Source organism: Prionailurus bengalensis, chromosome C1, assembly GCF_016509475.1.
Source record: "Prionailurus bengalensis isolate Pbe53 chromosome C1, Fcat_Pben_1.1_paternal_pri, whole genome shotgun sequence".
In the NCBI taxonomy this organism is placed as follows: domain Eukaryota; kingdom Metazoa; phylum Chordata; class Mammalia; order Carnivora; family Felidae; genus Prionailurus; species Prionailurus bengalensis.
In genome coordinates, this window is record NC_057345.1 from 129,212,828 (window position 1) to 129,239,578 (window position 26,751).

Genomic DNA, 26,751 nt, shown 5'->3' on the forward strand with positions numbered 1-26,751 from the left:
AGGGGAGTAGATTAGTTATGCTAAACACGCCACCTCAGAGGTTTGATTTTGATTTTTTTTTTGCAGAAACTTAGTCATTTCTATAGTGGAGATAGACTGATCTTGAAACTTCACAAAGCCATTTAATTTGTTTAAATCATAACTCTAGATAATTTGTATCTATATTTCCAGTCCTCTCTTGAATTCCCAGGGAATACTCTGAAGCAGGAAACTCAGTGAATGCCCTTTGTGCTATATATATCTTTTTACATTTTTTCACCCAAAATGCTAATGGCATAGAGCTAAGCAACAAGTATGGGAGAGTGTTTATGTTTTGTTTCTATATACTATTGAACCATGTGGGCAAGGTAGGCACACAAATAAAGACATTAGTAATTCTAGAATGTGGGTGCCCAGGTGACTCAGTCGGATAGGTGCCTGACTCTTGATATCAGCTCAGGTCATGACTTCATGGTTTGTGAGTTCAAGCCCATCATCAGATGCACTGACCATGCAGAGTCTGCTTGGGATTCTCTCTCTCCTTCTTTCTCTGCCCCTCCCCTGCTCTCTCTCTCTCTCTCTCTCTCTCTCTCTCTCTCTCTCAAAGTAAATAGATGAACTTAAGATAATAATAATAATTTTAGAATGTGACACAGATCATTATTTTTTTTTCTGTTTTTTAGTCTCTAGACCTGTGAAAAAGACATTATGTCTGGGACCTGCCCCTCCAGCCTCTCAGCTCTGCAATATCCCCTGCTCTACCAACTGTATAGTATCTTCCTGGTCTGCCTGGGGCCTGTGCATCCATGAAAACTGCCACGATCCTCAGGGGAGAAAAGGTGAGTGTCTTGTTTGTGTGTGCTTCATTTACTTCCTTTGTACACACAATTCATTTGCTTCCAATGTACACACAATTATTCTGGTAGCTAAGTAGCCGATTAAGCCTGCTTAAGACAATATTTGTTTGTAAAATGCAGATAACTAGCTCAAGCCTGACAGCATTCAGTTATTAGGGAGGCCGTTGGGGAGATTTCTATGGAGCAAGAATCTGACCTTTATTGACCTTCCAGTTAGGCTTCTAGCTGTGAAATGACTATCACTCAAATAGGATCTAACAATGTTTTGTATGTGTAATGGTTATACTGAAGAAATTAGACATGATTTCTGTAACCACATCAGGAAACAACTGTTGTGCATATCTATTTATTTTCAGATTTCCACATGCTGACTTTGATGTTCTATTTCAGATTTTCACGAGGGGCATTTATGCATGTTGTTTGCTTTTTGATGTCCTTGGGCTTAAAGTGAAATCTTCAAACTTTATGGGTGTATTTAATTTTGTAGGTCTCTGTAGTCTTGTTTCCTTTACTTTGCTGTTATATACACATCTTCATCTTCCAAAGTTCATTTTTAGTGATGCCTTGACTTTTCTTTCATTAACCCTTCAGTTTGTATTGATATTATAGCCCCTAAATAGCAATAAAAAGGAAATACTTCTTTTTCTGAGAAAAAAAAAATGAGCTCCCAAAATTTAAGTTGTGTTTGCTAAGCACTAATCCTAGCTGTCATATAAAGAAAGAATACATGGCCAAGTGCTTGATGCTATAAACTTGGTACTCTCAGCTTAATTCTGTGTCCATTTGAAAACCCACATTTCAGAGGGCACCTGGGTGGCTCAGTTGGTTGAGCATCTGACTTTGGCTCAGGTCATGATCTGACGTGAGTTAACGTCAGTTAACTCATTAACCGTGAGTTTGAGCCCTGCATCAGGCTCGCTGCTGTCAGCACAGAGCCCCCTTCAGATCCTCTCTTCCCCTCTCTCTGCCCCTCCTCTGATCATGCTCTCTCTCTCAAAAATAAATAAACATAAAAAAAAAGAAAACCCACACTTCATCAATTCCCAGATTTCTCACATGCATCCACGTGCGTGTCCAAGTTCACACACCTGTGCCTCTGGGCTTTTCTCTCTCTCTCTCTTTTTCAATGTTTATTTATTTACTCTTTCCACACTTCAGGTTTCTAGATCTAATTATGTCACAAAATTGGTGAATACATTTTATGTGGAGGAATTTTTTCCCTCCAAAACATTGTAATAAAACAGTATAGTGCATTATAAAGGATGGGATCTTATTTTTATGATCAATTAATTTTGTCTAGCTTCATTGAAATACAATTGACATATAATATTGTGTAATTTTAAGGTATACAACATACTGATTTGATATAAATGTATATAGCAAAACGATTGCCACAATAAGGTTAGTTAGTACATCCATCACCTCACATAGTTACCTTTATCCTGTGGGAAGAACTTTTAAGATCTACTGTCTGTACTGACATGTTCATTGCAGTGTTATCCACAATAATAAAGTAAAAGTAAAGACCAAGTGACTACTAATGCATAAATGGATAAAGGAAATGTGATACACACACAGACACAGACACACACACACACACACACACACACACACACACATATATGAGTGAGTATATAGGAATATTATTTAGCCATAAAAAGAAGGAAATCCTGCCATTGTGACAACATGGAAGAAAGTTTAGGACATTATACAAAGTGTTACAAGTCATACAGAAAAAAGACAAATCTTGTGTGATCTCACTTATAAGTAGATTCTTAAAAAACCCTGAAATTATAGTAACAGAGAGTAAAATGGTGGTTGCCAGGGTCTGGCTGGTGGAGAAGATGGGGAGATGTTGATCAAAGGGTCCAAACTTCGAATTATAAGGTTAGTAAGTTCTGAGGATCCAATGTACAGCATTATGAGCATAATCAAAAATATTGTATTCAGTTTAAAGTTGCTAAGAGAGTAAATCTTTAAAATTCTTACCATGAAAAAGAAAAAAAATAATTTTGATTTTAGATAGTAGGTAAAGTAGAAAAACATGTCTTCCTTAATGCTTCTGGGAAGATTCATGAATCTCATTGGCTGCTTTGTGTCATATGCTAACCCTGACCCAGTCATTCTAATTGGCCAAGTCCCAGGCATGTGACCACCACCGGAGGAAAAAGGCTCACCAAGCCTCACAGACTGAGAGTATGGGAAGGGTGGCTCCCTCAAAGAAATATGAGGTGCTGATGCTACAAGAAGGTAGAAATAATGCTGAGGTTAAACTAAATAGATATTTATTAAGTGCTTTGTCCCCTTTGTTCTGAGCCAGAGAATTTCTACAGTGATTCAGAGAATGCTCTCTTCCTCATTCTGTATTGCAATTTTTGTTATGCAAGCCAAATTTTCACAAGACCCTTTATGAAAGTGCTCTTTCAACTTTTCTTTCAATCTTCCTTTTCCACATAACCCTGACTGGTCAAGGAACTCAGCTGGGAGACTCACAACATTTGGACCATTCCACGTGTCCCTTTGGCTCAAGATGCTTTAATGCCAAAGCTTTTCTTCATTAGTCCCTATTCCTCTCTTGTATGAGTCAACTCTTGCAACTGCACCCTGGTCCTTAATTCATTAGACATCACCTGTTGCAAGTTAAATTGTGCCCTTCATAAAACAAACAAACAAAAAAACACCTTCATTCTAACACCTTGTATATGTGAATGTGACCTTATTTGGAAATAAGGTCTAATGGCTGATTTCCTTATACCATGAGGGAAATTTTGACACAGTGATACACAGGGGAAAATTTCATGTGAAGGCAGACATTAGAGTGATGCCTCTATAAGCCAAAGAATGCCAAGGATTGCCATCAACTACCAGAAGCTAGGGAGAGGTATGGGAACAGTATTTCCCTAGAACATTCAGAGGGAGCATGACTCTACTGACACTTTGATTTAGGGTTTCTAGCCTCCAGGAATGTGAGCCAAAAACTTCTGTTGTTTTACATCACCCAGTGTGATGCTTTGTCATGACAGCCCTAGGTTACTCTTATACTGCCCAACTTTGCATCAGCGTTTGAGCTCAGCAAGGATTTAATACTTCATAATATTTCAAAACTAAAGTATAGAGAAGTTAACCAATTTGTCCTATCCCACAGTGATTTAATAATGTCCAAGCTAGCACTGAGAACCTGGGTTCCTGTCTCCCTAGTCCAGTGTTCCTTCAAACCTTGGCCTTCCTTAGTGCTTCCCTCTGTGGCCTAAGGAAGTTTGGATCAAGGCACAAGTCCAACACTGAGCTTAGCAGAGAAGCTCTCTGCCTACATGCACCACATTGGCCAGTGGGACCCATTAGTCTTGAGAGCCAATCATTGAGCCAGTATAGAAGATAAGGCATAGGGTGTGGGATTAGCTCTAGTGTATCACCTTTGAAGGGAGAGGGAAAGTAGATTGCAGCTCTGTGAGACAGGAAAGGTGTGCCAAGAACAACTTGGGAGCAGCAGGTAACTGGAATGTGTATTTTTTTACTCAAACAATAAACTTGTCAAGAGAGGCTCAGCCTTTGGAGCTGAAGGAAAAGGTGGAGGCAGTACAACATCCTCAGCTGAAGGTAGTAGTGTCACTGCAGCCACTTGCAGAGTGTAGGGTCATGTTGGGATTGATGAGAACCAGTCTCTGTTTTATAGGGCACATACTTAGGCTAAATGACCTGCCCTAGACACTAAATAATCACAGACAGGGGAGCATGTACACAGCAATGATTGTTATTCACGTCTGGGAAGTTTGCTATTTTATAAGTGCTTCCTAGAGCAGAGACAATTTTGGTTTTTAAGGTCTTGTTAAAATCTGCCAGGACCACCTGCCTCTAATCCCTCCTGGGAAAAATAAAGAATGGAGTTTTCCCTCTAGCGAAATGATTCTGTGCCTACAAAGGGACCGAGCATGTTATGATGATCTTCTTGTTAATTCTGCTGACTTGTGAACCTGAGGTCTTGGATCTTCTCGATCTCAGCCTGTCCCACGGTCCTACCATGGGGTCTCCCGGAGACGCTGACTGGCACAAACTAAATGTAGTTCAGAATTCCATGGAGGCTGGAATACACAAGCTAATGCATTAAACATCACAAAATTCTGGGGTGTAAACTGGACTGTTTAGCTTCACATTTGAATTCCCTACCCTAAAGAAATGCAGTGAACCTAGTAGCAGAAGTCTAAGATATACATACATTCTTAGATATTTTATATTCTTATATATATGGAAGGTGGAAGATTTGAGTGAAATATCAAACAACAGCAAGAAAATGAATGTGTAAAGTTGGAGATAATTACTTTTTTCTCTTTGCTAGTCTTTTCCCCAGTCACTGTGTTATTGCTTTGGTATGTTCCTTTTGTTCGCATTTAAAAAAAGAAAGTAGGAAAGAATGGGAAAGCAGTTAACGTATTACCTAGTAGAAGAAATTAGTTACTCTAGAAATGATCTTAACATGGCTGTTATTCTAAGGCAGGCACCCTTCAGTCAGGAATCCTGTAAGGTTTGTGGCTGTCAGCCATCTGAAATACATTAGAAAATCAGCCTCTTACCCAGCCTTCACACTTTCCACCAGGTCTGTGATAGGCAGACGAGGGGAACAGTACTCAGCAGGTTGGTACTTGTCAAGTGAAGCTAGGACACCTTTCAGAGGAATTTAAATTGGATCAGGTTTTAACATTCATTGCTTTATCTTTGATATACTCCCAGGGAGTTATAATTAGAGGCATATGAAAGAGAAATAACCTGAAAAAATTGCTGATGGGTGAACTCTACACGTAGGTATACGTTTAAAAAATTCTTTTTGATACAGTGACATACACTTATATGACATCCTTGTCCCTTTCAGACATATTCCAGAAAGACAGATACCCTTGACCACAGAAGTTGTTTTTTCTTTAATTTTTATATTTTGAGAGAGACAGAGAGAGAGAGAGAGAGAGAGAGAGAGAGAGAGAGATTGAGTGGGGGAGGGGCAGAGAGAGAGGGAGACACAGAATCCAAAGCAGGCTCCAGCCTCTGAGCTGTCAGCATAGAGCCCAATAAGGGGCTCGAACTCACAGACTGTGAGATCATGACCTGAGCTAAAGTCAGACGTCTAACTAACTGAACCACCCAGGCTCCCCGTACAGAAGTTTTAAAAAACAGTTTGATGGAGGTTTCCCAATACAGAGTCATATTAGGTAACTGCTTATATGATAGGACTTCAGGGATTCCTTCACCAGCCACCCCCCCATATGGTATTACCCTCAGTCATACACCTAAAGTTCTAAAATCCCCATAGGAAAAGACATTTTGAAACTGAGAAGCTATGACTGTCTTTACAAAGACAGTCTTTTATGCTCTGAAACAAATCAATTTAGATAACACAGCAAAAGCAGGAGAATACTGCATGTTTTAGATCTTTGTATAACAACGTGGGAAAATTTCCATTTTCCATCCTTGCCTGCTAGATAGATCCACTCTTAATGAGAAGTCTATAAAATCATTTTGCTTTGTTACAGAAAATATGTATGCTAATGGTTTTTTTTTCTTTTCCCTTTTTCCCCCATATCTATGTGTGTTAGGAGAGGGGGCTGTGCCTACTTCTCCTTTTAAGTGTTGAGAGCTCTTATGCTCATGATCACCCTATCATTACTTTTTCATATTTTCTGAATTCAGAGAAGGGTGGAAAGTAATATTGATAGACTAAAATGCTACTCTTGCAGGAATGGTGGTTGATTTCTAAAGAGTTGGAATCAAGGATTCAGTGTGCTCAGGTTCTTTGGATCAAGGTTGTTACCCCATGTAAAAGGTTCCCAGAGAGGAGGAGCAAATGGGATGCTTGAGATAGAATAAGTTTCTGTCATCCTTGGCCAACCAGCAGGCTACTGCTTCAGGCCTGTCCCAGTGGAGTCAGTGGGGAGACACGGTGTTGACCATGGACAGCTCCATTTTTGGATCACTAACCCCTGAGGATGTACAATCCTCAGACCTGAATTTACCTCCTGAGTCTCCTTTCATTTTTCCATGGCTTCATTTAAAAAACTTTGACCCATATTCTGCCATCTGTGCTTCTTCCCTTTTCTCTTCCCAACCCACAATTCACTCTTTTCTAATTCAGTAGAATATATACTATGCCAGTAGACTATATACTAAACTTTGGGTTCATAAAAGAAAAAAAAACCCTTGCAAATACCAGTTTCGTTAAAGGTGAATTGACTCTGTGGTCAGGAAGTGATTATTAAAACTCCTTGCTACTTAGTACCTAAAATATCACTATCTAATCTGTATACCTCCATTTTAAGGAAATGACCCATAGGCCCTGCAGATTCATTATATGAGGTGGGGCTAGAACACATCATACACAAGAGCTGATTTAAATTCTTTCTTATGAAGAGGTAATGACTCAAAATTCCTTGGCTGAATTTCATACATATCCATTTAATCAATAATGTGCTTTGGGAGCAGTGATAAAGTATCATTAATCTTAGTTTTCACATGCATAAAATGAGAATAGTAACTTATAAAATAGTTTCAAAGATTTATTAATTTGGGGTAATGTAAGTAAAGTGGCTGGCACCATCTTGGGATAGGGTAGATGTTTAATTAATGCACGTACCTTTTCCCCTTGTTGGACTATATGCTCTGTGAAGAATAGATTTATGTTTTCTGTTCCTTCTGTGGCTTCCCACAGTACATTACAGTGATCTACAAATGGCAGTTAATGTTTACTGAATGATGCTATCTGATTAATATGGAATTCAGCAAATGAAGGTAAGTGGTTGGCTGGCCCCAGCCGCTGTGGAGTTAGCAGTTGTGTATCTTTCAGAACAGAAGCACCCAGGGGAAGCATGATGTCTATTGCAGACATGAACACCAATGTGTGATTCAAGTTAAGCACTAACAGGAGACTGCAAGGTTTTTGTTCTAATGCTGAGCTTCTGCTAGGATTTGATTCTAGTTAGAGTCAGGACAAGGGCAGTACAGATGAAAGACTAGAAGAATTTATTGACTGAGGAGATGTAATCTGTAGATTTATGGTGAGATGGATGCAACTTGATTTGTAGAGGAAAATTTTACATACCCCTTAATGGCACTAAGCTCTAGGTTAAAGGATATCCAGAATCCTCAGGAAAGACTGCTAAGTTTCTGACACAGTAGTGAAACCTTGTAAATCATGGAGACCTATGCTATGTCCTGCTCAAAGATACCGACTAAATAAGAGCAAACATAAAAGGATAAGTAAGTAGTATATGAACATTATTTGTAATAGTAGGGGTCATTTGGGGTTCCTGAGTAGTTCAGTCAGTTAAGCATCTGACTCTTGATTTTGACTCAGGTCATGATCTCACGGTTTGTGAGTTCGAGCCCTGCACCAGGCTCTGTGCTGGCAGTGCAGAGCCTGCATGGGATTCTCTCTCTTTCCTTCCCTCTACCCCTCCCCTGCTTGCTTTCTCTCACTCTCTATCTCCCTAAAAATAAATATGTAAATAAACTTTTTTTGAAAATTAAAAAAAAAGGATTTGAGTTCATCCAAGTTGTGTGGCAGTGAGAACTTGGAGTTCATTATCGTTGGATGAGCATCAAGTGTAGTTGAGAACCTTGTATGTTTCCTATGTCTCTTCTGAAGGTGGCCCAGGAAGGGACCTAAACCCTTCTGCATATTTTATGTTGACTAATTAATGACATAGACTTGTAGGTATGAAGTATGGCAGAAGCCATCTTTTGTTTTAATTGTCCCTGACCTTAATATTTTCAATGCCATGATCATGAATGTGGTCTCTGATTGGCTGAATGATGCCTTCTCCTATGTGGCTGATCATCAAAGTAAGAATCAAAGACTCTCTTTTAAAAAGAGCTCTTTCCTCTCTGTCTCTCAAAATAAACACATAGACTTAAAGTTGAACCTGTGTGGCTCATTTGGTTAAGTCTGACTCTTAGTTTTGGCCCAACTCATGATCTCACAGTTCATGGGATCAAGCTCTACATTGGGCTCTGCACTGACAGCACTAAGCCTGCTGGGATTCTCTCTCTCTATCTCTCTCTGGCCCTCCCCAGCTTGCATGTGCGCTCTCTCTCTCTCTCAAAATAAATAAATAAACTTAAAAAAATAAATAAAAGGACTTCATAGGTTAGCCCTAGACCAAGAAAACCCAAAAAGAGCATTTGATGTGGTTTATCTAAAATACTTTCCCAGCGCTGTAATATTCTAAGGAAGTGTGGCTCCCTTTTATGGCTAAAGCCATGTGTCCATTAGTTCACACCTCCTTGGTTGTGCAATTTTACAGGAGTGAATCTTTTGCCCACTACACCTAGAGCTTTGTAACCTTTCATTTCATTACTATTGGTGGGAAAATAGGCATGGCTTTGGAAAATATGGGAGAGAGATATACCTGGCTTTGTGACCTCTCATGGTCCCTAGTTTGTTCTTCTCCTTGACTCTTGTGGGAATAGTAGTAGGGTATCTAACTCTCACGCTGGGCATTCAGTGTTCTCAAGCTCTCTATTTTCCTATCAAAGTCTGTCTGCTGTTTCTCTCTTTTAACTCACCCAAAGGAATAAGTGAATAATTCCTTAAAATGTTATCACCCAATAAGACTGGTTTCATTAAAAAGAAGGAATTAAAAGAATTAAATTGGTTAACAGAATTTGATGTGTTAGAGAATGGAAGTTAAAATATGAGGTCCATGGAAAGCAGGCATAGCCTTTGGAAGCGACATGGTAGGGCACCTTAGTGTCTCAGTTGGTTGAGCATCCAACTTCGGCTCAGGTCATGATCTCACTGTTCATGAGTTCAAGCCCTGCATTGGGCTCTGTGCTGACAGCTCAGAGCCTGGATCCTGCTTTGGATTTTCTGTCTCCCTCTGTCTCTGCCCCTCCCCCACTTGCATTTTCTCTCTCTCCCCCAAAAATAAATAAAAATATTTTTTAAAAATTAAGAAAAAATTTCAGAAGTGACATGTAATAAAGGCCAGAGATTAAAAACTCATAGACTAAAGAGTTGTATCTAGTTCTCAGTCACTTTTTTTCTTTAATTTTAGGACACTTTGTTTTTTAAAAATGATAAATTAGTTAAAAATGGAGAGATTTCATATAAAAACAAAACACAACTTGGATTTCTGTCTCCTTAGATAAATTCCACATTCCCTCATGGCAGAAGCCAATGGAAACAGGATTATGGCCACCTGTTACAGAGCAAGCATACATCTTCCATTTCACCACACAACTCAGGACTCCTTACAGTTGTACAATTGACTCATTCCCTCAGTTTGTACCTGTTTGACTCTTGCAACACTGAGTTTATGACTCTGTAAGCTTATAGAGTCGAAGGCCCATATATATCCTTATTACAGGTGATGTTGGGCTGTAGTCCCACAATACATTTTTTTTTTAACTGAATAATAGTCCAGGGACCCATGTCTAGCCAAAGAGATGCTGTGTTTACAGGGAAGGCTGACCTGGAATGTAATGTCAAGGAAGGGATACAGGGAAATCTCCGGGCATAAAGCTGTCAATTTCTTAGTTACCAGGGATATGCCAAAATGTAGATGTATTTCAACTTAATGTGGAATAAGCAAAATGTCAAAAACAACAGAAAAAATAAAATGTGGATTTATCTATGTTAGGCTATTTCTGTGAGTCTTCATTTATTTCTATTGGTTTATTGATGCCATTGGACGAGTGCTACTTGCTACTCCATTTGATTGTGTGTTTGTATATGGCCTCTCCAAGATTGTTAAGTCTTGGAAGACAGAGTCTCTGCTTTAGTTCTTTTCCATTTTCCCTTTCTTTTTGTATCCCCCTACCCCATTTCCCATAAAAGAAAACACCTTGAAATCATACACCTTTTAGGACTATAGAGATTCAAATAAAAGTTTTATCTCTTTTCCAGTTGCTGCTGGTGTTTTGTTTTGTTTTGTTTTGTTTTGTTTGTTTTGGTGGATAAAGTTGAATCCTGTGAAACTTTTTTTTCTTTTCTTCTCAGGATTTAGAATGAGGCAGCGCCATGTCCTCATGGAATCCACAGGGCCTGCGGGCCACTGCCCTCATTTGGTGGAGTCTGTTCCTTGTGAGGATCCAATGTGTTACCAATGGCTGATTTCTGAAGGCGTGTGTATCCCCGATCATGGAAAATGTGGCCGAGGACATCGCATCCTGAAGGCTGTGTGCCAGAATGACCGAGGTATGAGGCAAAGACATATGTGTTGTTAAGTGAGAGCTGCCCTATTACTATTACACGTCACTGCTCTCAAACAGGTCGTTTTCCCAAGGGAGGGAAACAGCTTTCCTATCCTTGAATACTTATGTTGAAGCCACGTGCTAATTTGCTGAAAAGTAAGCAGTCTTGAGTTAATGTGAGGCCACATAGTCCAAAAGGAAAGTATATGATTATGCCTCAGTGCAACACAGTGAAGCTAGAGATTTCTGTGCAGTTCTTAATTTATCAAGACAAATAGAATACAGAATTCCTCTGGGTAGTTTTCAACTTATCAATACCAAACAAGTTTTATTTGCCTTTTTTGAGGTCGATATGTAACATGCTTTTATATATTATTAACAAATACTACCTTGTAAAGATTCCAGGGCTACGATTCTCTCCAAGTTAAGGGAAAAAAATACTAAGCTATGTCTTTTCATTTATGGAACATTCAACTACACTCAGTTCTAGACATAATACTGACATTTCTAAAGAACCGTTTTAAAATCTAAATTGTCAAGATTTGCAAAACTGTTAACAGTGGTGTCTTTGCTTCATTGTCAAGCTTCTAGTACAATCGTTGTTTGAAATGAAGGGTGATTTAGAAAACATGTAAGTCACATGGAAATGAGGAAAGTGACATTTGTAAACCTTTATCCTACAGTTAAAAAAATCAGTCTCTTGGAAGAATATTGGTATGTTTATTAATCCCATTTATAATGCTCTTGATGGGTGGAGGGAAACGTTTTGACTTATGGAGTGAAGTAATCCATAGAATAGAAGGAAATTACAAAATGGATTCAGAGTGGCTATTCGCATCCACACAGGGTTGACATTCAGCAATGGTTTCCTTGTTTCCCTCCTTCTTGTTTCCCCCTGCAGCCATCTTTGTCTCTTTCCCTCTCTTCCTGCCCTTACCTCTCTCACTTTCTTCTTTCTTTCCTTCTCTAATCTTCCTTTCCTCCTGCTTTTGATCTGTTTTCTTTCTTTCTTTCTTTCTTTCTTTCTTTCTTTCTTTCTTTCTTTCTTTCTTTCTTTCTTTCCCACCACCACCATAATTAGCAGATAGACATTTTGTCAGGCAGTGTAATCAGTTATCTCATGAAAGGTATTTGTTTAATTAGAGGTCAACAACAGGCTGTATTAGCTACATCCTTTATGACTAAGTTGTTAAAACTAATAGTGGCTTCTAATATTACCAAATAATTTTTGAATTGTGGTAATATATGTACAACTCATTAACAGAGGCAAATAAGATCACTGTGGTATTGCTTTTCTTTGATTTCAGGAAGACTAGTATAGAGGTTTAAACCTGGAGTCTAAATCAGCCAGGTTGGAATTTCAAGTCTGCTACTCCCCTGCTAGATGAACTCAGGAAAATTAATTAACTTGTGGAGGCATCCTTTCCTTCAGACTTAAAATAGGGGTAATAAAATCTACCTCTCACTGATTGTGAGAGTTAAACTGGTTATATAAAAGTGATTAGTGAAGTGTCTGGCACATAACCACTCAAAATAAGCTATAAGATTATTTTTCTTATAATACACATTTATTACTGTTCTCTGCCCTGGGGGAATTGTGCAAAGAGCATTCTTATATAATATGAAAATAATGATGAGTATTAGAATAACCATATCACTTCTTCCTCCCAACCTCCAGCTGTGGAATCAAAAAGATGCTTTGTGTGGTTGAGTCCCAAAGACAAATTACTGTCAGGCTTTGTCATCTCACGGCAGATATTAGAGGCTTGTCATGATGTATTATGTCTATAGGGCTGGGGAGTTTTTCACAATTTCACAATCTGTGTCTTCTGTAGTATTGCAGAGTGTGATATTGTGATTTATAATTAGAAATACATATTCTTCCCATTTCTGGTGCAGAGATGCTAAAACTCTTGGAACTTCCTGAGCAAAAAGAGCAATGGGAGCATCTTTTGTTACATTTGCTCTTTTGTCCTCAATTCCTGAAGTTGCTTCTGTAAAGGTGAAATGGGCGTGTTATTACTCAAAAACAAAAACAAAAAAAAGAGAAAGAAATGAGTGTGTTGTTATTCATAACAAGCCCCATTCTCCCACATTTGGGTTTATGATAATGAGGTGATTTGTGGAAAGCACCTAAGGATGAGAGCTGGTTGCCAGAGGAGCCAACCAAATAGAGGGTTGGAACTTTCAGTCTCACCCCCTGATTGCCAGGGAGGGGAGAGAGGGGAGGTTGAATCAAACACCAATGGCCAATGATTTAATGACTTGTGCATATGTAAAGAAACCTCCATAAAAAATAAAAAAAACCCAATAATAATAAAAAGAATTGGGGGTCTGGAGAGCTTCCAGGTTGGTGAACACTGTGGAGATTTGTGGAAAGTGGCAATGGAAATTCCACGCCCTTTCCCCATATCTCACCCTATTCATCTCTTCCACCTGGCTGTTCCTGAATTACATCTTTCACAGTCAACCAGTCATGTAGTAAGGGTCATGTAGTAAGTAAAACAGGTTTCCTGAGTTCTGTGAGCCACTCTGGCAAATTAATCAAAGCCAAAGAGGGGCTTGTGGGGAACCCAAATTTGTAGCTGGTTGGTTAGAAGCATAGCTCACCTGGGCTTACAGTTGACCTCTGAAGAGGAGGGTGGTCTTGTAGGACCAAGACTTTTCCCTGTGGAATCTGATGCTATTTCTGGGTGACGTCAGAACTGAGTTGAATATTAGGACGTCCAGTTGGTGTTGGAGAATTCCGTGGTGTGGTGTGGGGAAATTGTCCCACCTCTCCCAACACACACATACTATCCCACTGAAAATGGATGCAGAATCCTTTCTACAGAGATATCCATTTTACCATTGTATAGCATTTCTAGAGTTTTATTGCTTATCCCTATGAAATGGCTAATTTTCAACATTGACCTGACTCTTGATTTCTATGGGGAAAAGTAGAAATTACTACTGGTTCATATCAATTCCAGGAAGTCTTTATGGTGTTTACATACTTGGATGGCTCCTTAATCATTTGTGGGGTATCAGCCATAGTCATGGTTACAAGAACATGCTAGCCTGGTAGCTGAAGTAGTCTTTTGTCCAGTGAGAAATTGAAAATGTGGTCTGGTTGCACATTTTGCAATTCAGCTTCTTTGAGATTCTGGTTAATTTATGATAGAAGTTGAACAGAAAAGTGATTCTCTTTAACTCTCTGCATATTATCATGGTCTTTCTGTATCTGCAGGAACTGCCAGAACTGTTGACACTCATTTAAATGCTTGGAGAAGGGAAAAAAACGGTTGAGATATATTTAATAAGTCAGCTGTGATTTTTTTCTAGTAACATTTGGTAGTTTTCTTTTCATCTTTCTGAATTTATTATTGTTTTATATGCCCTTTATTTCACAATTTATTTAGAGTTAACTGGATAAGACCAAAATAAGTATCTTCATTTTGGTAAACAAACAAAGAAATAAACAAAACAAAACAAATGCATATTAGATCTAATCAGACTTAAGTCCTGCTATAATTTGCAAGGGTAACTTTTTCATATATATATACATGTATATTTTTCATATATATATACATGTATATTTCATATATATATTCATGTATATATACATGTATATGTATATATACATATATATAGATGTATATACATATATATGTATGTATGGTATGTGCACATATGTATATGATAAATACATACACACACATATGTGTGTGTGTGTGTGTATAACATTAAAACCCCTTGCAAAATATCTATATCCCATTCAGATTGTGGAACCAAGAGATTTCCACATAGCCATGATCAGGATTCTGTAGGCCTCTTCAAAGTGTCTTCTTGGGCATTTGTGCCACTAGAAAGAATATTTGTCTTTCCCAGAAGTGTGTTTAAATAATTAGTTTAGGGGCACCTGAGTGGCTTAGTCAGTTGAATGTTCCAACTCTTGATTTCCATTTAGGTCATGATCCCAGGGTCGTGGGATTGAGCCGTGTGTTGGGCTCCTCACTGAGTGTGGAGCCTATTTAAGATTCTCTCTCCCTCTGCCCCTCTCCACCTCTCATGCTCTCTCTCTGTCTCTTTCTCAAATTAAAAAAAAAAATTAGTTTGGAGCCTTTGAAAATCTACAATCTCTGTCACATTGAAGCCAGTAAGTAGCAATTTGAGATAACCAAAATTTGTGGGCTAGTTTAAGAATGTAATCGACTTTAGACTATCAAAGATCCAAGTAGTCATTTATGAATTTGTACAGTCTGTGTAGAGGTATGTTTTGACTCATGCTCTACTTTGATTTATTAGTGATACTGTCCCGTCTTACTGAAGTTACTATTTCTCATCCAGCCTGTGATTGTAGCAAACAATGGGTTAGTAATACTTATTTTTAGGAAGAAAATTGTATAAAAGATTGCACGAATGAGTATTCTGATTTGTATCTGATTTCTAATACTTTGAGTGGTCGATGAACTTTGATTTCTTTCCTCTGCACAACATCTTATCACTAATCTGGGTCAATAGAAGTCTACTGAGTATAGAATATACATAGGTTTTTCTTGTCTCATTGACAAGCATGTTTCCTGCAAGTCAAAGTAGACATTTGAAAATAAATGGACTGTGATGCAAACTGGATGCCCAACCTACTTCTCCTTTAGATTATCAGGTTAATATTCTGGGTTTTAAACTTTGTTTCTCAAATGCGTAACTAGTTCATTGTTGCCAGGTTTCACTGGCAGTTGATGAAGGTGTACCACTATATGCCATCTTCCCAGAGTAGGTTGGGAAAATCCCCATAATGCTAGGGCAGTGGACAACATTCCTAGTGACTGACATATGATCACTATTTATCATCTTTCATGTCTCTGTAATGCAAAGTGGACAGATGACATCACAGGGTCAATGGATAAACACCAGACTGTCTATTAGGCAGTCAGACCTTGAGCACTCACCAAGTGCTTTGCTCCATAATTTGCAGAGTAGGTTATCTTGAGAAAAAAAAGAGTGTCTGTATATTTCGGCAAACATCTTTATTTGGAGGTAATGCGGTGTACATTCTGTACTTGGAAAAAACAAATACCTGTGTTGGTATAACACAGAGTATTAATACATTAAGAAGAACAAAGCTCGCATGTTGACAGGTACATGGAACTAGGGTTCTCCAGTGTTACTGGAATCCCCCCTTCCATAGAGGGATACTTATTTTGCAGTTGCGCTAGATTTTCTCCATGCAAATATTTTCCTTAAGTGGTGTATATATTTGCACAGAAAGCTTGGGGAATGATTTTCCATCACTAAGGTTACTTTGCTTTTCATTTCAGAGGCATTTTTCTGTGAGTTATTGCCTTGCATCATTAACCTTGGACAATCCAAAAATGTGATATTTAATCTTAGATAAAATGGCATGTGCTCATAAGCATGTGCTTATAAGTACCCATAGGATGACTTTAATTGGTGGAAAGCATGCTAGGTTAATCATTTAACTGAAGTGAGTTAATTTTTTTTAATGTTTTTAAATCTATGATTGAATTGGAAGTTTTGTTTTATTATTTTTTTTTATCTTTAAATCTCAAGAAATGTTCTTTAGGTTAGCTTTGAAAAGAAGGTCAAACTCAATTCAGATAACAAGTTATTCATCAGAATTCTAAATAAAACCCCTTTTGTGGTTTCAAGTACTATTTTCTAAACCCTTTGATCATGTTGTGTGCCATTTTGGTCATCGAGCACTGCTTTACTTCTCTTCAATGCTTCTTCTTTGTCTTACAAGGTTTTCTAACTGCTATTTTAGCACAATATTTATTTTCTTATATTTTAGGAAGACAAAAGAATAAATTATTGGTGAGATATTTCTTTGCCACACAAGTACTAGTCTGTGGTCTATCAACCTGTTAAAGAGACTCTACATATTAGAGCCACCACAGAGATTACACAGCCTCAAAATAAATTTCAAATAAAATTTTTCTGAAAGTTGTGAGCACTTTCATGGAAATAAGTATGTAGCTAATTAAGATGTGCATTTTGGAAGGGATAAGAGTAATTTTAATTGTTTTAAGTTATAAGAAAGCAACTATTATTTTCATCTTATGTTATTTTTATTTGTTTCTGTTTTGAGCAGAAACACACACACACACACACAAACACTTATACACACACATACACACACTTACCTTTGCATAAAGTTTGGAAATTTAAAAACTGTATTGCCAGGAGTTCAGAGGGATGGAAGGATAGGGAAATAAATATGGACATGCATTTTATATTAGCAGTGCAAATCCAGAGACAGCCTTTTTGAAACAGCTAAACTTAGCATGCACTGTTGTTTCCTGCTCAGACCCTCTCAGCCATTTACCATTTCTGTGTATATCAGCCCCCAAGTTCCAGCTGACATGACTTTCTTCTGTTTGCCTGGGGAGTTTCTCTGCCCACAGAAGTGCAGTCAGCAGTGCCAGGGAATTAACAGTCCCAGGGAGCAGCCTTCAACCCATGATTGGGAGTTGTAAAAATCATTGCCCTTGCCTTTCAGATGGGATAACATTGAGATGTATGTTCTGTGCTGTTTCTGAGAGCTCCCACTGAGAGGAAGCTCCACCTACTCATCATGGTGACTTCCTTTGATCACACACCCTCTCTCAGCCTCCTTCCCTGTCTCATCCCCTACTGTTGCACTCACTGGTTCTCTGGCGTAGCTCCCCAATAAACACTTGCCCAAGAATCTTTGTCAAAGGGTTTATTGTGGTACGACTCAAACTGAGACAAGGATGTGTGAAAAGATATTTCATGGATCCATTCCTGCAGCAGATAGAGGATCCAATTCCAGTCGTACCATGTCGATAATATTTAAAGAAATGACTTCCTTGGAAGAGATGATACTGCCAATCATGAGATCCCATTCAATACTTTGAACAACCCTCACTATTTACAGTTATTTGGTAATATCAGATGGCTTCAGTATACTGCTTCTGCACCGCTCCCCCATCCTTTGAAAGCATAAAACCATTAGTGAATCCCATTTCTTTACCAGTTAGACAATACTAGTAACTTATACAATCCTCCTGAGTCTTGTTTTCCAACAATTGAGTTATTTTATGACTCTCAGGGGAAGGCTATCTAGGTTATTCATGTTTTCATTTTATAGTGGATTCCAGAGTGTATTGGAATATTTCTAAATAAGGACAAGAGAAAAACAGAGGTCTTTGGAATGTTAAAGGAATTATTTGTGTAGGAAAATTGGGTCTGAAGTGTTTGGGGAGCATATTTCTCTATCTCCTTTGTTGTAGATCAGTCATTCAAAAACTACAGTGTGAAAATCCCCCAGTGGGATTATAAAAACACTAGTCATCAGAGAAATGCAAATCAAAGCAACAATGAGTTATCCCCTTACACCTGTCAGCTTGGCTAATAACAAAAAGAAGAAATAACAAGTGTGGGTGAGGTTTTGGAGAAAAGGGAACCCTTGTGCCTTGTTGGTGGGAATGTAAACTGGTACAACCACTGTGGAAAACACTATGGAGGTTCCTCAAAAAATTAGAAATAGACTTGCCATGGGATTCAGTAATTCTGCTACTGGGTTTTTACCCAAAGAAAACAAAAACACTAATTTGAACAGATATATGCATCTCTGTGTTTATGGCAGCATTATTTACAATAGTCAAGATATGAAAGCAACCCAACTATCCATTAATAGATGAATGGATAAAAAAGTGGTATATATATATGCAATGGATTATTACTCAACCAGAAAGAGGAATGAGATCTTGCCATTTGCAACAGCATGGATGTACCTATTATGTTAAGTGAAATACTTCAGGCAGAGACATACAAATACCATATGGTTTTACTTATATATGGAATTCAAAACAAAACAAAACAAAACAAAACAAAACAAAACAAAACAAACAAAAACAGACCTATAAGTACCAAGAACAAACTGCTGGTTGCCAGAGGGGAAGGGATGGGAGGATGGGGAAAATGGGTGAAGAGGAGTGAGGGGCACAGGCTTCAGTTATGGAATGAGTAAGTCATGGGGATGAAAGGTACAGCACAGGGAATATAGTCAATGGTATTTGAATAGTGTTGTGTGATGACCAATGGTAGCTGCACTTGTGATAAGCATAGCATAACTAATAGACTTGTCAAATCACTATGTTGTACACCTGAAACTATTGTAACACTATGTGTCAACTGTACTTCAATTAAAAAACAAAACGCAAATGGAGTGGCCCCCACTCCAGAGTTTCTGATACTGTAGGTCTGAGATGCGGCTAGGGATCTGTATTTCTAATAAGTTTCCAGGTGATGCTGATGGTGATGGTTGAGGGACCACACCTTGAGAAGCACTGCTCTAGGCAGATGGGGGCCTATAGGCAACCTCATAATGTTTGTGTATAACAGAAGTAGGCTACAGCAGTGACAGATATGTCTTATACTTAGAATCAACAATAGTATTGATTCTAATCTGTTGTTTCTTGTTTCCTGCTGGGGAAGTTATTCTTGAAATCTATGAAATATATTACTGTCTTTCCAGAAGCAAGCAGTGAGTAAATATTCTTTTATTTCTTTATTGTTACCTAGATGGATTACTAAAAGATCAAATAGTGGAAAGCAATAGTGTACTCTTGCAGAAACAGAAGACACATAATATGTGAGATGAGTTATTTAGGTTTAGAGGAGAGAATTTTCATTTTCAGCAAGCTATCTTTTTCAGACCACCAACTGGTAGCAGTTTGGTGTCAGTGTCCTTACTGAGGGAAGTGTGGTGATGACAAATACGTTGTATTAAATTTTGAAATGAACCTGACTTTGCAGTTGAAAGTGCCAATAAGATCAGGCTGCTATTCACGCTACAGGAATCAGACTGCAAAAGAGATTAAATTTGAGAGTTCCTGTAGCCAAGTTCTGCATTCCCTTTCATTTAGATGTCTTGCAGTGAAATTAAAGGTGAAATTTTAATAATGCTTGGCAATGAGGGAATCCAAAAGAGAAAAATAGAGACTTGTTCTAATCAGTTTCCCTATCCATGTTTGATGGGAAGGTGGGAGTAGATGTAAATGGTGAATCAATTTAAATGTTAAAGAGAGAGGAACTGCAGTGCGGTTTAAATATATTTACTGTGCGTTGCCTGTCGATAAACAGATATTGTATTTTGAATTACTTCCTCTTTCTACCCTGGTAAATACTTAGACATTGCAAGTTAGCTTTTGTCTTTTTACTCTGTTACCAAGGTTCCCAAGGACATGACTGTGTTAACATCACTACCCCATTAACTATAGTCTGATTTTTCCAGATTTTAATATTTGGAAATACCTGAAAAGAAATTGCTTCCTGAGTGTGCCTGTGTGTCTCATAGAAAGGCTGTCTCTTTTTTCTATCTCTTCTGAAATTCTCAATGGCTGTCTACTTTCTGTTCCCGGTCCATAGGATTTGAAAACCAAAACAAATCATAGATTGTACTGATTCTTCAAAATATAGTTCATATGATTAAATAGTCAACCTGACCTTCCAATGGGAATTAATGTGAGACTGTCACCCTTGCCATTACTTTTGATTTTCTGGGCAAGCTCTGAGTTTCCCTATCCCATTGTATATTCTACTAGTGTTACTAACAGGGATTAGTTAGCATTAGTCACAGGGATATAACTTTGTTTTCTCATTCTGAAATGCATTTTAAAGTGTCATTTGGCTGTTTCATATGGCCTTTGGCTGGTAACTCCTGACATAGCATCTCCACACTTTTCCCTCTATGTAGACATAGGAAAAGTAAGGTATGTGGATTAAAACACATTTCTCATATGCTGGAGTAATTTTCACTGATAGGATCACCAATATGACTAGATTAGGAAATGCAATCACAGGCTTACCTGTGCTGTACCCATCTGAGTGTTTTAGGGAAAATATAATGAAAGAAATCTCTCCTGGAAAGGCCTATCCATCCCATGCAAAATCAATTAGAAGGAAATTTCATTTAGGCTAGAAAAATTTTTACTTAGACTTTATAGTTAACTCTGAATTTCTAAATTGAAATAATTAGTACAGGTACTGTATCTAAGTGATTAATGAATCAAAGTTAAGAATTCATAGTGTATAAGCCTTTCTGCTGTGCTGTTCTTTCCATACTTACTGAGTTGAGTGTCTGCTATCCCAAAGAACTTGATCATTTTCCATGGAGAAATATCTAAGACATAGAAATCAAAAATTATTTTAGAGAAATCATATATTTTACATAAAAGAAACACAAACTAAAGGGTAAAAAAGTGTTGAATGTTAATTTAGGGTTATCTTAAGAACATGGTATTTCCCTTAGTCCTGAGGTAGATTTCAGTCAACAACAGACATCTAGAAAATCCATAGCTCACACCAAGTGCTACTCTTACCTCTGTTACTTCTGTGGGAATTTGCCTCCAGTCACTTATTCGCCTGCCTTAGATGCTCATCTTCTTCTTCCTTTGTCTGATCTCACTCATTCTTTGAAAACTTGGATTAATGTCCTTTAGAAAACCATCCCTTCCCTACCATCCCACCTCTTTTAAGCTGTTCTGGACTCTCAGGTAAACATCACAGTTACCACCCACCTCAGATTATTTGTCAATTATGATAATCCTATTTCCTTGATAGATGGTTGGTTCAGAAATGTGCCAGGTTGAATCCATCTGAGCCAATGGGATGTGAGAAGAGGGACATGAAAAAAGAAGGGTGTTGTTTCAGTTGCTTCCCTGATCCATGGTATGATCTACAGTTTATGTAACTTCTGGATGAAAGCATTCCTGTGTGCAGTAGGGAAGACCTGTGAAGACACTCTGGGTCCTAGAGGACATTGTTGAGCCCATTAGTCAACAGTCTGAGCACTGGCTGTTAAGTAAGACAATAGATTTCCTTATTGTAAAAGCCAGTTTCTATTGGAGTTTATTTTAGCTGCTGCACAAGTCATTCTAAATGATGGGGTGCCTGTCTTCTGTGTTCTCATAACACTTTGTGGTTCAGTTATTAACGTCTTTACCACTTTATATTGAAATTATCTGCTCACTTGTCTTTTTCTTCCCGTTTGACTCTTAGTTTTTCAAGGGCAGAGACCTTGACTCATTCATCGTTTTATTCTTGGCATGATGCCAGAGTGTCTGGTGTATTAAGATTTATTCAATAAATATTTATAGAACTTAAAAGAGTCGTTTCAGTCGATTTATACAACAGCCCAATTGGGATGTATTACTATTATTCCAGTTTTACTGATGAGAACATTGTAGCCCAGAAATGTTGATAGACCAAAGTCACTCAACTAGCAAATTCTAACACCAGAAGTTTGAATTCCAGACCTAGGACTCCAAACCTGTACTTGTTCTGCTTGATCAGTGTCAGCAAATGCAGAGCACAGGCACCAGCAACATCAGCACTGCCATGTCTCAGACTTGTGAAATAGCTTTCATTAGTTAAGATGCTATTTTGTTTGTTTGTTTGTTTGTTACGTGAGACTTACCCTGAAATTCACTCTAAACGCTGCACTCTAGGCATCCACTGCCAACTGACTGATGTGTGTCCACAAGTTGAAACCCACTTCTAGTCTCATAGTAAGCATCTTGCCTCTCTTTTCTTTGATCTGAGCTAGCAGCAGGAGAGAGGTCATCAGGTACAATGAAAACATATAGCCCACACACGTTTCCTTCTGGCACAACAAGGTGTATTTGAACTAGACATATAGTACTTATCTGGTTTTCCCTGGCAACTTTAGTTCTAATCTTGATCATATTCAGACAGCTAAGCAGCATAGAATTTATTCATCAGACTGGATTTGGAGTAAAAAGAGAAGCAGAATCTCTGAAAAAGAAGATATGCAAAGTCACAAAGGAGAAGGTGGGAGACAGCTACTGAGGGGCAACTAGCTTTTCACTCCTTCAGAGTAGAGGTATTCCTCCAGGGAGGCAATAACGGAACTGCCCATGACACTATATTTTGAGATTCAAGGAATTTGTGAAGTTGAGGGAGTAAAAAGCAAGCAGACTTCTATACACCAAAGTCACTCTTAATATCATATCAGAGTGTATTAAAATAAACTGAAAGTGTTCATTGAGGACGTGATTTTCCTGAGACATACTGCTTTAGAGGGCAAACAGGTAGAAATTAAAAGATGACAAACTTTGGCTTAACATGTGAATACAGGTTCCATTTTTGTTGCCTTAGCAATGGTGACTAGTGTAAGGAGCTCGCTGTCACTGAAGGCATTTGCACAGAGGCTAGACACCTCCTCTCAGGAGAGGTGAGATTCTCCACGCTATTCTGCAAGAGAGGCTGGCTCTGTGCATCCTCTGCTGCCAGTTTGGACAGGATAGTTCTATATTGCTCTTGATTTTCCTGCACCTACAGATACTTATCATCCCTGAATCTCCCCCATAAAATGCCAGTCGTGTCCTCTAGTCCTTGTGTCAGCTCAGAATGAACCCCACGTATTTGTAGTCACCACCAGGAGGATTTCTCCTGATGGGAAAACGCAAGCAAGAAGATGCCCAGTCTTGGGGCACCTGGGTGGCTCAGTCAGTTAAGCATCTGACTCTTGATTTCATCTCAAGTCATGATCTTGCAATTCATGGAATCAAGCCCCATGTGGTGCTCTGCACAGACAATAGGGAGCCTGCTTGGGATTCTCTATGTCTCCCTCTCTCTCTGCCCCTCCCCTGCTCATGCTTTCTCTCTCTGTCAAAATAAATAAATAAACTTAAAAAAAAGCCCAGTTTTCCCAAAGTTATCAAGAAAAGGTTATGTTTAATTAAATAATGAATTTTAGCCAGTTGATTTAAATAATAAAAATTAAGATGAAATTTTCAGCATATTTTCTATGCATTGCAACTTAAAAGAAAACCACACGCAAAAAAGATCATGCTGGAAGTTAAAATTTTAGATTTCAGGAGAATAGGAAATTTACATATTCAGAAGGACCAGTCAGTTCCATGATTAATAAATGAGGTTTATTACTTTATAATATATATGTTCCAGTGGGTGTGGGAGAATGATGTGAGGGAGAAGCTTGACTTCCTCTTTGGAAGGATAGTGTGGCATATGATAGTGTGTTTATTGAGATAAGTAGAACATCGTTCTGTAGGAAACTGGCAGGAGCACAATCTCAAAACCTCTCCATCCAATATTTATCACAAGTGCAGCTGAGAGAAACAATATTAGTCAAGATATACCAAAATTGTTTCCTGGATTAAGTCAGGGAAGATGAGAGCTATGTCCCTGGAGCACATAATATTGACATCCTACAGAATTTTTTTTAAAGAATCACTTATTGCTGTGATATCGGCTGCCTATAGTGTGTCAGGGTATAACACTCCTCCCCATAAAACTCATCGTAACTTCTTCAGAGGATATGCAAGTTTGATTCTTTCTGCTGTGCCTGTTTGCCTGCTATATGAGAATATTTAAGAGAAACGCTGGCCAGTCCCAAATCAAAGATGCTTTCCCATCTCCTGATCAGCTTCTGTTGAATGTACCCTGTAAATTGTGTAAATTGTGCTGTTGACAGGCTTCCTTATTGCTTCTCTCCTGGGCCTACTTCATGTTCCCCCTTAGTTTCTGCCTTTCTTCTCTGCTGTTTGAATGTCATCTTGTATAGTATTGGGTGTCATTCTCCTTCCCCCACTTGCTAGAAGTGTGACCTTGAGCAAATTACTGATCTCCTTGGGACGTTAGTTTTCTTGTATGAAGGGAGATTAGAATAGGACCTGCATTGTAGGTTGATGTAGGTATTGATTTCTTCTATGTTAGTTCCTTTTTTTCAAGTTTATTTTTATTTATTTTGAGAGAGAGACAGAGAGCAAGTGGGGGAAGGGCAGAGAGAGAGGGAGACAGAATCCCAAGCAGGCTCCTTGCTGTTGAACTGTCAGTACAGAGCCCCATGCAGGACTTGAACTCAGGAACTGGGAGATCACGACCTGAACCAAAGTCAGGAGTCAGATGCTTAACCAACTGAGCCAAGCAAGCATCCATATGTCAAGTTCTTAAGACAATTCCTGGTATGTGGTTAAAAATATAAGCTATTTTTATTATAATTATTATCTTTTATTTCATGTAAATGAGCTACCTTAAATACTTGGTAGACTAAACTGATGGTATAAAGTAATGGAAACAATAGTCGAATTCAGGCAAATGATTCTTCTCTTAGTGGCTTAGTTTCTAGACTCATAAGAATAGGATACTAATTTGTAAGATTTGTATTTTATTTTTTACTTTTTATTTTGAACTAATTTTAGACTTACAGAAAAAAACAAAGATGTGCAAAACAGTAGAAAGAGTTCTCTTATATCCTTCACCCACTTCCCCCCTTTTTAACATCTCACATAATGACAGCTCAGTTACCAAAAACCAGAAATGAATGTTGGTAAAATATAGCTGGTTTTGAGAGTTCTTATAAAATAATATAAAGGCTTAATGGAGGGTCTGACAGCTATCTCGATTTTTCTTAAAAGTTGATCTTGTCTGTAAAAGTAGAGTGTCTGGTAATCTTTAGTCAGTCTAGTTTGATATTTGGAAACATTGCTTGAAAGTGATGATTGTAAAAGATTTAGAACTTTTGAACTGGAAAGTACACACATAGCTCAAGCTTCAGGCTTAGATCACGTTCTTGAAAATAATGGTTTTTATTTTTTAATTAATTAAAAAAAATGTCTTGGCAACAGCACTATTTGCTATAAATCCTGACATATCCCTGTGGTAATAGGGAGGAAACATAGTGGCCCCAAGCTCTGATAGTAACATGAGCCAAGTGACTGTGTGATCAGCCATAATTACACCCACTGTCAAAACAGGGGACCTAGGCATTGATGGATATAGGTCTTTACATGCAGCAGGAAAGAACATCTATGGAAAATCAATTTCTTTGTTCTGAAAAATGACTTATTGTCATTTCTAACATTTTACTTTGGGCTGATTTCATTTTTAGAGTTCAAATTTGTTTATGGTGTGCAATAAGGATGAAAAATGCATGTGTTCTCTGGTGGTTTTGATTAAAGATAATGGCACCTTCCATTTGTATACTACTTTACACTTTAAAAAACACTTACTTTCACTTACATTATTTCATTTTATTCCTCACAACAGCCCTACCTGATGGTCAGGAGTTTGTGGCTTACCCTCATTTTACGACAGAGGAGATTGAAGACAAGAGAAATTATATGACTTACCTGAGATCACAAGTCAAATATTTGAACCAATGTACTTCCAAAGTCTTAGGTACTGAATCCTGGGATTCTCTAGGGACATGGAGTTGAAACAGATATTAAATAATTGTGTAATCTAGGAGAAAAACTTTAAAATTACACACACACACACACACACACACACACACACACATATGGGAAAAGGACCAATATTTCTATCCTTATTTAATCTAGAAGAAAAACCTAAAAATCCATATGGGAAATTGAATAGTATTTCTATCCTTATGTTATCTAGAGTAAAACTTAAAAATCCGTATCTATATGTCTATATGTTCATCTATGTTCTGTCTCAAGATCTCTATTTATGTATCTCTCTATCTCTAGCTATACCTAAAATTCCTGTTCCTTAGACCAATATCTTTGGGAAGAGGAGAAAAGGGAGTTTGGGAGCCAGAGGGGAGAGAAAATGATAAAATGGTCTGTACTAGAAATCTATTCATAAGGCATGGATGGGGCAAAACTATTTTGAAATCTGTTTAGATGATGATAGGTTTTTGGATTATGAGGTTTCATTCTATTTACCCAAAATTGAATTATTGGGAATAATTTTTGGCTCTTCT

The 26,751-nt window shown here is 38.0% G+C and overlaps 1 protein-coding gene across 1 annotated transcript in view; it reads left to right on the forward strand.

Moving 5' to 3' along the window:
* Positions 1 to 26,751, forward strand: part of THSD7B (thrombospondin type 1 domain containing 7B) — a 627,465-nt gene that overhangs the window by 139,533 nt on the left and 461,181 nt on the right. Inside the window, exons 6-7 of the mRNA XM_043573363.1 lie at positions 663 to 818; positions 10,819 to 11,016. Coding sequence (XP_043429298.1) covers positions 663 to 818; positions 10,819 to 11,016 — 354 coding nt within the window. The remainder of the gene's footprint in view (positions 1 to 662; positions 819 to 10,818; positions 11,017 to 26,751) is intronic.